We start from the raw sequence: 14,255 nt of genomic DNA, 5'->3' as shown, positions 1-14,255 counted from the left end.
TCTTTTGATGACATTATATACTGTGGATGATGAGATATTCATAGTCTTCACAATTTTCGTTGAGGAATATTATTCTGAAATTGTTCCACAAATTGTAGATGCAGTTTTTCGCAGATTGGTGAACCTCTGCCCATCTTTACTTCTGAAAGACTCTGCCTCTCTAAGATACTCTTTTTATACCCAATTATATTATTGACCTGTTGCCAATGAACCTCCAGCTGTTTCTTTTTAATAACACTTACTTTTCCAGCCTTGTTTTGCCCCATCCCATCTTTTTTGAGACATGTTGTGGCCATCAAATTCAAAATGACCTTATTTTTTCCTCAAAAATGGCACATTTACTCAGTTTAAACATTTGATATGTTTTCTATGTTCTATAGTGAATAACATATCCATTTATGAGATTTGCAAATCATTACATTCTGTTTTTATTTACATCTTACACAGCGGCCCAACTTTTTTGGAATTGGGGTTGTATATTTTACACTTCATATGTTTAACCTTTACAGTGAAAGTAGATAAAGTATACATTACACTACCAATTAAGTCTTTCCATACAGTAAAGAAAAAATATTTTGTCCTCATAAATAATCCCCCAAACAGCTGTCAATATCAAACAAAAATAATATATTAAATTTTAACTGCCATTTCTCACTGTATATTAAATGATACAATCATCAGAGACGAACCAGTAAAAAGTATTTTCTAACAGTTGTGTCCCTTATTGCTCTCCACACATGAACTCTGAACGTTCTTATTTTGTTAACTTTTGGACATAATTTAAAACATGTGTTCAAAAGATCCACAATGTATTGGTCAATAATGTAGATTTGTTTGATTTTATTTATTTGTTTTGGGTCAGATGAGGGGTCTGACTGTTTTAAAAAAATGGTAAAATTAAGGCGATGTTTGTACTGTTTTATGGTTTTGTTTTCTGTATCTTCAAATAAAAACATTTAGTGTGACCCCATGTGTTCTGCGTGTTGTTCTTTACATAGCTAATAGCCTACATTGTGATATGTAGCCCCGTGTACAGCACTGGTAATCCAGATCTGGTCATCTTGAAGAGTGATCCAATCCAACGTTGCTTCGAAAAACCAACACAAAAGTAAGATGGACTACCTGATCCTGGATAGCAAAACATGGGATTACCAAATCCGGATCATTTTGATCCAGATTAAACTTTTTGAACAAACGGGCCCAGAGGTCAAAAAGTAGTATCATGTTAGTAACTTATTTGGCATCTAATCCATGCACAATTACCCACTAGGACAATGGTTTTCAAAGTGGGGGCCGCCAGGGGGCGCCTGAACAATTTGGTGTGAAAAATAAATAAATGTGTTTTCTCTTTCTCACTCTCAGACAACCACACACACACACACAATCAATTCCTGATGTAATGTAAAGATGTAAGATGTCATTATTAATACAAAAAAAGGGGGATATATTCAGAAGTCTGTATTTTTAATGTGTTTTAAAGACATCTTGCAAAAAGGGGGCCTCGGTCAAATTTTAACGCTGTTTGGGGGGCCTTGCCCTGGAAGAGTTTGGGAACCCCTGCACTAGGAGCTCACAGTCTCTCATTTAAATCATAGAAAACAAGTGATCTGTTATTGTAAACACTTTTTTGGGTACGAATGTACATGTTTGGGTGTTCACTATCTGCCTATATCTTCAGAAGGAATACAAGTCAGCACTGATTGTATTAATCAGAACTGACACCATGTACATTTGTGCCATTTTTCTAAAATACAACGGCCATTTGAATTCTGTTGTTTGTCCTTCACATTTAGGAATCCCCGATCACAGGTTTCTATTGGGAATATTTATTTAGCTGTTCTCCCCCACTCTCTTATGCTCTAATGGTTATTTATGAGGCTATTGAATGAACTCATCTTATGCCTCTGGATGATGGCACATCATTCACTTTGTTTGTGTATTAGTTGGTTTAAGAGACATATTTCTGTGATCAATTATATTAAAAGCTAAACACTAAATTGTAACAATCACACCAAAAAAAAAAAAAATCCTCCACTTATAACGATACCTAGAATCCAGTATTATTTTTATTTAAGGGAGGGAACAGCAAGTGGCTGTCATTTTTTTCCTGTATTGCACAGACCTGAGAAAATGGATCGAGTAGCCAAATATTATTAACGTATTAGGCGATTTGCTAGATTCTATACAAGCCTAGAGGACTGGTGAATCTCTGGCGGTAAAGAGAAAATAACAGATTATAGGTTCAGGATGGCCCTCTTTTCTTCAAAAAATGTAAAATCTTACCTTGTGTACTCGCATTGTTTATCGGATGGGATTTTTTATATTTGTCTTTCAAACCCCATGTGAATTTTCCATGTAAGCCTTCACGAGAGAGAAGATTTGCTGAATTGAAAGCTGAAGGTATAACTAGCACACGATCAACGTTAACGTTAAATAGACTATCAAACCTGGTTTGCTTTAGTCCGAGACGTGTCGCGTGATCAATTTTACTCAAGAGCCAACACTATTTGCTTACACGGATTCCAGAACCGTTATCGTCGATTTCCTCGGTTTAAACCTGTATGAAAACATGACAAATTCAACAGGATTTAAGATTATAAAAATCATACATATATAATAGTTATAATTCAGGAAAAGCAGCAAATCAGCCATATAAATCAAAGTAACTCATCAGCAGCATCACTCAATGATGATACGACCTTTAAACAAAACTTTAAATTGTGAAATTAAACAAATTTTCCTTTTTCAAATGTTATGGAAACATATGTACAGTTTATTTGAACAGGAAGTCAAGCTGTGTGCATTCTCTCACTCTTCCATTTATCACACAGGAAGGTTAGCAAACAAAAACCATGTCTTGAAGTTAACAGTCAGGGGGAAATAAATGAAAACCCATGTTGTCCGGCACACTGTTTCCAGAAGAATCTCTAGTATAGTAACTCAATCCTGGTTGCAAATTCCAAGTATGACCCAGTCTAATCATGATCTTAATATATATTAATCATGTGACAATTCATTCAATTATTAAATCACGTGACAATTATCTCTGCCGATAGATTATGTTCTCACCGTTCGCTTCGGCCTTTATCATAACTAGTCGTATAACCCGACTAAAAGGTCAGCAGTGTTTAAACAGCTAACCACATACACCTTGGGGGTGGGGGGTGGGGGTTAGAAAAGGAAAGAGGAAAAAAAAAAAAGTGTATGATCAAAAATTCATCAATTCGTTCGTTACAAGCCTGATGGAGATGGGATGGAAGCAAGATCATTCAATCCTAAACAAAAGGCATCATCAGACATGGTTCCTCCAGCCTCTGAGCAGATACTAGCCCTTAAAACAAACAGACATCCCTGATACACACACATGCTTTGATAATACTTCCTCTGTACTGTTGAACAAACCCAAGATTGATAGATATAGTACATTTTCTACACTAATGATCCTACTCTCACAGTTTGCCCCAGAGGTCGAGGTTCGGTGTAAAAACCGCCGAATGGGACAGTGACGGGAAGGAAATTAACTCCGGTGTTTAAAAGGTCAAGTCTCATATCTTGGTCCCACAAAAAAAAACAAAAAAAAACCTAGTAGCAAGAAAAACGGACACCTGCTCTCTATTTCACACACTAACACTCTTTCAGACACACATGCACAAGGCAAGTACACGGTGATGAGAAAACAACGTAAAAGAACTAGGGGTAAACCTGGAGTGATAAATTACTGTATTTAAAACAAGAAAAACCTTTACAAACATGATTTACAAACGAACCTTTACAAATGCCGATCCCTCCCGCTTGTTTTGTATTTGTCTGGAAGTATAGCCTAACCAAAAAAAAAAAGAAAAAAAAAAAAAAGAAAACCCAACAAAAACAGAAATCCTGTAAAACTCAGAAAACACGTCGACGAACGTGTATCCAACGTCCGCTATGAAAGACTGGCTTGTGTATTTAGGCCGCCATTTCAAAGCCATTAAACTGAACAGGAACCATCTCTTCTTCTTCTCGGCTCTTAGTGTGGTAAAAATTCTCTGCTGAACTTTGACTTCGAAGCGAAGACTGGACATCACTGTAGCTGGACTCTGTATGCACCGATGAGAAGTTTAACCTGTGGAGATACATTAAGATGCAGTCTCGGATTAAAATCGTTCATGTGAAGAGGTTCTCTGCATGTTTGAGTGTCTGGCACTTCTGTAAACGACCCTCACCTTAGCTGTGGGTGACTCGGCTAGGCGAATAAAGAGTTTATTGGCTCCTTGAACAGGGCTGAAGGAATAAATAAAGTGGCTATCCTGTTGAGGGTAGAACACAATCAGATGGGTTGTAGATATTTACAGCGATTTCTTATATATATACACATATAAAAATAAAAAAAATTGTGAATAAAGTGACTTACGAGGAAGATAGGCAGCTGGAACTTGTCGTTAAGGATGACAGCATGGACGCTACAGGGCCCGCAGAGCCTGGCTGTGATCTCGGTCATGAAGTTAGCATGGAAGATGAAGAGAAGGATACCAGATCCTGACAAGAAACAATATTTTCACTACCTGCCTCAGCCTCAGTGTTAATATACAGTCTGTGCAGGATTTCCAGAGGTTGACTGCGATTGAGATTGTTGCAATTCAATTTTGATGTTCAAAATTTGCGATGCGATTTGCGGAGTTTTTTTGTGCTATTTTTTGCAGTGATGTTTGTTGGTGAACGAGACCTTTTAGCTGTACTCGTGCTCGATGCGTGTGAACTGAAGAGAGCTTTGTCTGAACGTGTGTTGCGATGACGTCACATGACGTGCCTCGACCCAAATCGCAAGCTCCGCTGAATATTGCAGCGTTTGCCTGATTCATTTCTGCGTTCGCAAAAAATCCTGCAGGGACTGAATACCGCTTATGGTATTGCCATTTCTTTGATTTCGGAGTCTTACCCTCTCCAGGTGTGTGCTGTGGGGGTTTGTAACTGAATTCCAGTGAGAAGTCTGGTCCCTCACACAGGCGATGGCAGGCCAGAGGAAACACGGGCTCGAGCAGAGCCAAGCGCGTCTCAAAATACGCTCTGATGGTCTCCTCTGCCACTGTCGACAACCTTGGAATTACATTCAAAAGATGTTCACTGATGTAAATCTCAGGTTTTAGGTTTTGTGAAATCTATGCATCATTCATTTTTTTTTTTTTCATCTGTCATTGATTTTAAAACTCACGTCTGGATGTGGTCTTTGATGAGGTCATACACCATCATGTTGTTGCTGAGCTTGGCAAAGTGCAAGGCTGTTGTCTTGTGCTTGGAGAGGATGTTGCAGTCAGCTCCGTACTCCAGTAGGAGGCGCACTACATCTGCGTTTCCTCTCCTACATGCCTAATAAGGCCAACAATGATAAACATGAATCTACTGATTGATAATTGTTGGAGGACCGAAGTCTAAAAATACCCAAAAGGAAAACAATCCGTTTATCAGCACTCCCCAAATGAGGGAAGGAGTCTCCCTGGCTCTTTCCCCCCCATCGTTACCTTCATAAGAGCTGTCTCTCCACCCAGTGTCTGAGCGTTTAGACAAGATCCTGCCTCGAGAAGAACGGCCACAGTGGTGAGGAAATTCTGGAGAGAGAGATAACGAGGTTATTGCAGACCTTCTTTCTACCCTGTATGACTAAGACATTAGTGAGAGACATGAACAGATGTCTTCTGTGGTGAGTGTAAAGCAGCAGAACAGCTGCAGAACGGTTTTAGCAGCAAAGCAATAATTACCTTCTCAGCAGCGTGCATAAGGGCCGTGGTGCCGTTCTTCTGCCGCCCGTTAACCTTCACTCCTCTCTTAATCAGCAGCCGGAGGATGTCGTCCTGTCCGCCTGCGGCGGCCAGCATGGACAGGGACATACCGCTGGAGTCCTGCAGAGGACAGAGTGGGCACACACATGTGCACAGACACCCAAAAAGGAAACCACAAAATATAATCAGTTATCTAAAAGATTATTATTTTTCAAAAAAGATAGAGGCTAGCAATGATACTACAGGCCAGATGCTGACATAACATAAAAGACAGTCGAGACAACCCGAACATGATACAGCGAGACAGCTTTTCAGTACGGCTTCATCTCACAAGCTCATGAAACGCACTTTGACGTGAAAACAGGAACTCGTCACTTGGTACTGAAAGTCAGCAGTGTTTTTTCAGTTTTTCAGTGATTATAGACAAAATGCTTATTTACAAAGTTCTCCAGTTAAAAAACATACGACACTAATTTACACTCATCTACAAAATTCCACTCGTCGAAAACACACTACCAGTCAAAACGTTTAGACACACTCATTCTTTATTTATTATCCCCGTAAAAACTGTACACGTCTTACCTCCTGGTCCAGATTATAGTCCTCTTTGGAACTGAGTGCACGTTTAACGGCCATATAATTCCCGTTTTTTACGGCATCCCGCAACTCAGCTGTGTTTGAAAACAAAAGAAACAGAGTAAAAGGTGTTGACAAAGGAATTCAAATCTTTATCTGTTATTATTATTATTATTTATCTGATTACTGTTATGAGTGTGTGTGTGTAAAACTCACTGGGAGTTAAGGCTAGTGGAGAGAGATTCTCATCCTCTCCGTTTAAGTGTTTTTGAAAGTCTTCCAGTGTCATCCAGTCCAGCTTCAGCTCAACTCCCAGGTTGAGAGAAGGCGGGCCCCTGTCTGTTACACAAAAGCCACAAAGGCATTTTAGTACGGCTACACGACGGCTCCTCGGGACAGACGCTCACGACATTTACAATGCGCTGTGCAGCACCAGAATGCTCACACAAACTAAGGTTCGATTTGAAATCGGTCAGCCTACAACGGGATACACGAGAAGATATTACAGAGTATTCCGTAGAATGGTCACTGGAACCGAGTCGAAACGTAACAATCCAGAATATACACTACCGCTCAAAAGTTTAGACACACTCAATCTTTATTTATTTATTTTCCACGTTTTAGAATAATAATAATAATAATAAAGTCATCAAAATTCTGGAGTAACACAAATTGAACTATGGGAATTATGTTGTGATAAAAAAAAAAAAAAAAATCCAAAATACATCAAAATAATTTAATATTTTAGCATCGTCAAAGTAGACGCCCTTTCTGCCTCGAATTTCCAGAAATGTTTTCTTGGTGTTTTCTTGAGGAATTTCCCCAAGATGCTTTTTAAACAGTATAAAAAGGAGTTCGCTGGACTCTTATCGATGCTTTTCGGAATATTTCGCTCAGAGTCGTCGTTAAAAAAAATTTTTTTATTTGTAAATAAAATGTTTCTAATGAAAGAAATGAATACGTCGGCACGATTATATTTTTGTCTACGACACCGATTTCAAACATTTAATCACACACCTTCAGATCAAAAGCTTTTTAAGATCATGAGAAACGTTTCAGTCATGCGTCCACAAACTTTTGACCGGTAGTGTATGTTTCGGGAAGTGGGAGGAACCTGGAGGAAACCCACATGGACTTGGTAAGGACCTGCACAGAACCTCCAGAGACAGGACTGAAGCAGGGATGCAGGAGCTGTGAGGGGACTAATGCTACCCGCTGCACCACCAGGCCACCCACTGTTTTATTTACTATCATTGACTGGAATTATTATTATTAGAGTCTATTATTTCCCGTTTTCAAGTTTAAGTAATGTATTTTTGTACACATGAAATAAAAGTTTCGGCCAATATGATGTTTTATCAGACATAGCGTCCACCCCCTAACAGGTAGTTTGAGCCCTGACTGAGACAGGGCTGCAGAACCCCTGTATTTTAAAGTGTTACGTGACTATATTTTATTATAATACAATTCAGCGTGAAATGTTTTTAAGAGAACAGCAGAAGCGGGTACAGAGCGCCCCGAGTATAAAGATGTCGATGCGACCCTGCAGATACAGACCAGGCGTTTTGTCCGAGCGTTCCAGGGGGTCCTGAGAGTCCTGATTGTCGTCGCAGGCGATGAGAAGGCGAGACTCGCCGTCCTCCCGCCTCTTCCTTCTCCTCTCCTTCCACCTCGAGTCTTCGGTAGACTCGGCAGACGCAATAGTCTCCATCACGGGCCTCCTGTCCAGCCGATCTAACCGGGCCTCCTCGGCCAGTCTCTGTCTCTCTCTCTGTGCCTCTTCCATCCTCACCTTCCGCTCTCTCTGGGACTCCTCGAGCCTCTCTTTCCTCTTTTTCTCCTCCTCCTCAAGCCTTTCTTTCCTTCTTCTCTGCTCGTCTTCTTTCTGTTCACGCTGTAGATCCTCCTTCGTCTTGGCCACGGGTTCATTTGACCGCTCACTCTTTTCTGACTCCTGTGTGCTCTTTTCCTGTCTTTCTTCCGTCTCAATGGCCGTAGTGCCTGGAGATGAGCGGTAAAAGAAAACATCAGCATTAAATAATTAATAAATAAATAAATAAATAAATAAATAAGATTATTGTTATTATTTAGCACGGGTTAAAGTTTGAGGAATTGGTCACATACCCTCCTTTGCTTTTTCAGCTTTGTCAAACTCAGGCTTTTGCACCGGAGACTCCTTTTTCACTTTTTTGTCCGTCTTCACTGAACTCTGCAACATATAAACAACGTCTCTAAGCACACTTGTCAACAAACAAACAAACAAAACAAATAAATAACTGCCCGGTACCTTCGGTGTTGTGTGAGTTGCCGATTTCCTAGGCACACGATCCTTGGCCTCACAATTGAGCAAAAACTTCTCGAAGAGATTATTAGGAGGAGCACCCTTCTCTCCAGGTTCTTCCTTCGTTTCCTTCGGCTCCTCTTCTCTCGGCTTGCTGGAAGCAGCTAAGACCGTAGAGGACGAAGAGGAGGAAGATACAGAGGAATCCTTTTGAGGAGTAGTGCTTGAGTCAGGACCTTTAGGCTTGGTTTTCGCTCTTGGCGTGGGCGCTGTGTCACTGGAGTCAGGCTCGTCCTCGCTGCGAGATGACTTGCTGCTGCTCTTACTGCTAGCCAGGCTCTTCAACTTATTTAGGCCACTCTCTTTGAGCAGCAGGGCTGAACTGTCGGTCTTCTTGGGGGTCTTGTCCTGAGCCAAGTCTTTGAAACCTTGCAACTTCGGGTCAGATTTGTTCTTCTTCTGTTTCGCCTTGGAATGCTCGCTCCCGCTTTCGCTCCGATTGGACTTCTCGACGGTTTTGGGCGTTGTAGGTTTGGCTGTGATACTCAGGTTGCCTGTTGAAGAAGTGTCATCGGTGAATAACTCTGACGGCGCGTCGCTCTTGTCCGTCTCGTCGTCCGAGGTCTCGATCTCTTTCTTTTTAACGGACTTAACCTTTTTTTTCTTCTTTTCGTCAACACTGTCTCTCTTTTGCTTCCCTAAATCTTTAGCTTTGTTTTCTTTTTTGTGTTTCTTCGCGGGAGCGTCGTCCTCGTCCTCGTCGCCCTCTTCCTTTTCGATGGCTCGCTTCTTTATATCTGTGGCCTTCTCTTTCTTAGAAGGTGGTGGTGGCGGTGGTGTAGGAACCCTGTCCTCCTCTTCGTCAGACTCGGGAGCAGGCAACGGCTTGTCCTCCTTCAATCTCTCCTTCTTTTTCTTTTTCTTCCTGTCCTTCTCGTCGTCCGACTCCTCTGCGTGTTTCTTCTTTTTTTTCTTTTTCTTACCAGGTGACTCTTTCGGTCGATCTTTATCGCTTTCGCTCTCGGAGTTTGCGTCAAATAAGTCGCTCTTCATAGGCAGCTTCTGAGGGAAAAAACAATGGCAACTTACAATTATCTCATTTATAAAATGTACATTTAAAAAAAATCAATTACTTTTTTTTTTTTTTTTAAGACTGTGTGGGAGAATATCTCAAGTCTCACCATGCTAGCATCTTTCTTAAGTTTTCTCTCAGCCAGAGTTCTCTCGTAGGCCAGCAGCACTTCGCTACAGTCCTCCAGGTGAGCTTTGGGTTCCCAGGTATCATCGTCTGATGAATAGTTCTTCCACCGCACACGGTACAGCACCTCTCCCTAAAAAGATCCCAAAGGCAGAGTCTGTTAACTCAAAAAAATCACAAACAAAAACACACAATCGCAACATTAGTTTTCATTTTCTAATTCTACACAACAAGTTGCACAACGCGTTAATGCGAATGTCACGGAGGATCATTATTCACCATGTTGCTTAGTAACAGTAACCAACTGGACGACTGGTCTGCCTGTGTTTCTGGGCAGCACTTGAATAATCACTACAGCTTGAACACAAAGATCTGCATTCATCTGGATCAGACAGGGCGGGCCTGCTTCCCTGTCAGTTGCACCACTGTTTCCTCTTACTGCGCTTTATCTCACTACACTCTTTTCCACAGTGCTTACACCCGCCCCCCAAGAGCAGTCAATCTTGTCTTTTAATTATCAAAGGTAAACCCCGACGCCTGCCGTCTAATTAAAGTGATATGCTTACAGGTTAGGCCTATTCCCTCGGACAGCGCGCTTGACTGTATAAGCGTATTTATCTTACACGCACGTGGGACAGACTGTAGGAATTAACGTCTTATAAATGAGGAAAGCGAAAAGTAAGTGTGCTGTGTTGGTGCGTGTTCTCAGTCACTGAACGCCAAAGTTGTAACCACAGTCAATCTGTCGACCCGGGAAAGGCTGAACTGGCTCGGGACTCCTTAGTGCCTGTCTCCTGTTTCGTTTCTCGACTCGTTTAGAGATGACCGGGTCGATGTCGATGATAACAAGCAGAGCAGATAGCATAAGCAGCCATCTACGTCACACGGTATGCAATAAAATTGATGTATTTCTCCATGCAGGATCTTTTTTTTTTTTTTTTACATTTTGGAGTAGCCATCAGATTATAATCGAACAGACACTGAAGTAATGCGATCGCTATAATAAATCGAGAAAATAAAAAAAAGAATAAATAAATAACCAAATATTTAGGGGTATCGTTTACTATTCAGACAGATGATTAGCTCTTAGGCACTTTACAATATACTATAGCTAAACCTCAATACGTCATTAATGCAAATAAATTGCCATTCACGATTCTTAATCTAGCTTTGCTGATTTTGTCTGCAGCCGGATTTACATTAAAGCAGGAAGACAGACCTGTGCCACGCACACACACACACACACATTCAGAGCTAATGACTCCCCATCGACACCTGCGAATAGGTACTGCTTCAATAGGGAGGAGAGTACATGGACTAGTAACAGCACTGTGTGTACACTACTGGATTTTCCCGTCAATGTACGTCAGCTGGTACATCACATGGCTCTAAAGCACTAATGTTCATGCAGCAGGATCCAGAGAAGCTCAAAACACACACACACACACACACACACACACGAGTGTGATAAGTGAAGCATCTCAAACGCTTTTAGCTCCACTCACTTACACCACCATCCAACCTGAATTTTGCTCCCTTTCCTCTAACTTTCTCTCTCTCTTTCGTCAGTCTTTCTTTCCCTGTTCCTCTTCATCTCTCACACTCTTCTCCAAACTGAAATGTTCTAGGACACTTAACAAGGTACAGTGTACAGCAAGGTACTTACTTACTTACTTACTTATAAATAAATAAATAAACACTTAAGCAGTCTCCCTCAATCACATGACTGTTACTAAACTTGGAAGCACTGTACCAATCATCAGAGACAGTAGTGCACAATGCAGTTACACATACAAATGTTAACATGGCAGCCAAAATAGGAACAAAACCTGCTGTGAAGTAGGGCACAGGCCTAACCAATCAGCTAGCAGTTAACAGAGCACTTCTGGTCTGTGGTATTGTGTCAAGCTGTAACGTGATAGCCGTCAATGCCAGACAGTTCATGAAGCCTCTCTCGACAGGAAGGGAAAATGTTGACGAGACACACGCACGCAGACAAATTACAGCAGGCCACTTTAAAACAGTGAAAGCCTACTAAAATGGTCTCTACTGTGTCTCAGGTTTGTGCATACACACACACAGAGACCCCTGCTCATGTGAAATATGTCACATTTGGATCACGCACAGATATGAGAGGGGGTTCAGAGCTTATCTGAAAATGCTGATTAACCCTGTTGCACTTAACAAAAGTGAGGTAGTTAATCTATGTACCATGAGTGCATTGATGGATGCGCTCTCAAAGCACACCTACTATGGTTTTGAAACGTGCCCAATTTTGTTTTCAAGGTCTCATACAGTAGATTTACATGCATCCGAGGGCAAAAAACACTTTTAATACTGTCATAATTTAAATCGCAAGCATTACCTCCCCTCACAAACGACTCGTTTAATGATCCTCTCTAAAGGATTCATTCTAAACTCCTCCTTTCAGAGAGCATACTCTGCTCTGATTGGTCAGATGTCCCAGTCTGTTGTGATTGGTCTACCGCTGGAAAAGGAAACACCCACTTCCATAGGTTTCAGCTCCGCCAATGAAGACGAGAGGCAGGGTTTTTGTTACCAAGTTACGTAGGTTAGTACAGGAAGTAAAGTCTGGAATTACTAATGACTCGTTTCAGCGGTTCAGAATCGGTTCCTTCTTTTGAGAGTCAATGGCTGCATTTACACTGCAGGTCTTGATGCCCAATTCCTATTGGTTTAATGTAGCAGATTTTTTTTTTTGGCGACCCACTTACATCTTTTAAAAGTGACCCATATCCGATCCCTCCATTTACACCATACACTTCCTGAAAAGCGTAGGCTGCAAAAACGGTGCAATTTGCAACGGACGCAGATGAAAATTTAAGACAAGCTTTTGCTTTCAACACCATATTTAAAAGGTAATCAAAACACCAGCCTCTCAAAGCAGAGGAAAGAAAAACAAAAACAAAGAAGAGAGCCCTTGTTGAGAGTTGTGTTTTCGCGATTGGTGTCCACCTGAGCTGACGTCATTCGCCGCCGTCGCTTTTTTAATGACGTTGCCTACGACTCGCATTGACAGGGGAATATCCGATCTGTCCGCTTACACGGCAGACGCGAAAGCACGTATCCGATTCATATCAGTTTTATTCCCATATATATGAACGAGGCCTGAAACGCATCTGAGAATATCGGAATCCATGTGTTTTTTTTCAGGAATCGGGTCACTTGAACCATGTAGTGTAAATGCGACCAATAACTCCGTTTGTCATGCGCTTTGATTTGAAACCTTGCAGACGCGTTTACATTCACAAACAGCTCTAACAACACACTACATGAAAGGGAATATTTGAAAAACAAACATAACAGAACAGCTGTACTTTAACTTTAGATTAGTGCTGCTTTCTGAACAGACATACAGCTGCGTCTCTCCTCTCCCTGGCCATCGCTTTACAAGCCAAAAACATGTCCAGTACAGGAAAAGCTTTATGATGAGGGTTGCAAACCTTCACCCTGTAAGTGTCGAGTAATCATTACTTCCGGTACCGCTGTGGTACTGATACCTCTCCACAGGTCACTCATGTCAACAGGGTTGACCAAGTAGGAGACGTTTAAATCTTTATGTTTTTAAACTACTTCAAATCTGGTAGAAATTAAACAAAATCAAACAGAAAAAACTCTCAGTCTATTATTATTATTATTATTATTATTATTATTATTTTCACAAAAAACAAACAACCAACAAAAACAAAACAAAACAACAAACAGCTGCGTTTTTAAGTACTGCGCATTTTAAACCACGCAAACAACGGACAAAGAACCAAAAATAGCCACTGCAGAGTTCTTTCCATAATAATCTGCTGCTACATAGCTGGCCAAGTCAATCAGCAAATGAAGTGACCCTTGACGCTAGCCTGCAGCTAACGCTAGGAAAGTTAGCCGAGCTTACCTCATCTAAGCTAACTCCCCCAAGCAAGTGTTAGCAACGACTAGCAATTCCTGACCACTGGAAAAAAAAGTCCGCCTCTTTAAGACTCATGCACGTTTATCCACACAATTTTAGCACTTTTCCCCTCAAGAAAAGAAACAACGTAAAGCACAGCGCATTGGTCTAATCGCTCCCAATGTTGAAAGCTCCGCTGCGCCAGCTAACAAGATGGCATCCCAGCTAGCATGATAGGGACTAGCCGTGTAAGCTAACAGTCGTTCCCACTCTCTCACTCACTCACTCACTCACATCTTCCACTCGCATGTCAATAATCCTTTCCACTTCGTATACATCCTCTTCTTCGTCCTGTTCGCTATCCCCAGGGTCCGCTCTCTCTGCACCGGAATCCATTTGTATATGCACAAGGTAAAAAAAGCAACACTTTTAAACTTGCTACAAGAGCAGCATTGCACGAAAGACCTCGCCTTAACGGACAACTCCTCCAGAGAGCAGCAGGAGCTGTTCTGATTAAGGTGGGCGAGGGGCGGGGAGGAGCTGGGC

At 41.4% G+C, this 14,255-nt stretch overlaps 1 protein-coding gene across 2 annotated transcripts; it reads right to left on the bottom strand.

Annotated features, from left to right (window-relative positions):
• Positions 1–3,200: 3,200 nt before the first annotated feature.
• Positions 3,201–14,220, bottom strand: mphosph8 (M-phase phosphoprotein 8). 2 transcript variants are annotated; one of them, XM_053627520.1, is made up of 14 exons: positions 14,004–14,220; positions 9,792–9,941; positions 8,617–9,669; positions 8,454–8,538; positions 7,887–8,330; positions 6,546–6,668; positions 6,336–6,424; positions 5,733–5,873; positions 5,496–5,582; positions 5,189–5,343; positions 4,916–5,073; positions 4,391–4,515; positions 4,203–4,286; positions 3,201–4,102 (listed from the first exon to the last, which is right to left on the bottom strand). In XM_053627520.1, exons 1-14 carry the CDS (start codon positions 14,103–14,105, stop codon positions 4,061–4,063), a joined length of 2,838 nt encoding a protein of 945 aa, XP_053483495.1. In that variant the 5' UTR covers positions 14,106–14,220; the 3' UTR covers positions 3,201–4,060. The 2 variants fall into 2 exon arrangements, with proteins under 2 accessions (XP_053483495.1, XP_053483494.1); XM_053627519.1 differs by having other exon boundaries at positions 8,617–9,672; positions 14,004–14,217.
• Between the last annotated feature and the right edge of the window lie 35 nt (positions 14,221–14,255).

This window comes from Ictalurus furcatus, chromosome 6, assembly GCF_023375685.1.
Source record: "Ictalurus furcatus strain D&B chromosome 6, Billie_1.0, whole genome shotgun sequence".
Classification (NCBI taxonomy): Eukaryota; Metazoa; Chordata; class Actinopteri; order Siluriformes; family Ictaluridae; genus Ictalurus; species Ictalurus furcatus.
This window is presented reverse-complemented; position numbering and strand designations above follow the sequence as displayed.

Coding starts and splice junctions, on each gene's coding strand:
- mphosph8 (XM_053627519.1), bottom strand. CDS start 14,105: ATGGATTCCGGTGCAGAGAGAGCGGACCCTGGGGATAGCGAACAGGAC. Junction 5,583..5,732: donor TTATGCACGCTGCTGAGAAG/GTAATTATTGCT, acceptor CTCTCTCTCCAG/AATTTCCTCACCACTGTGGC. Junction 4,516..4,915: donor ACAGCACACACCTGGAGAGG/GTAAGACTCCGA, acceptor GTTTCTTGTCAG/GATCTGGTATCCTTCTCTTC.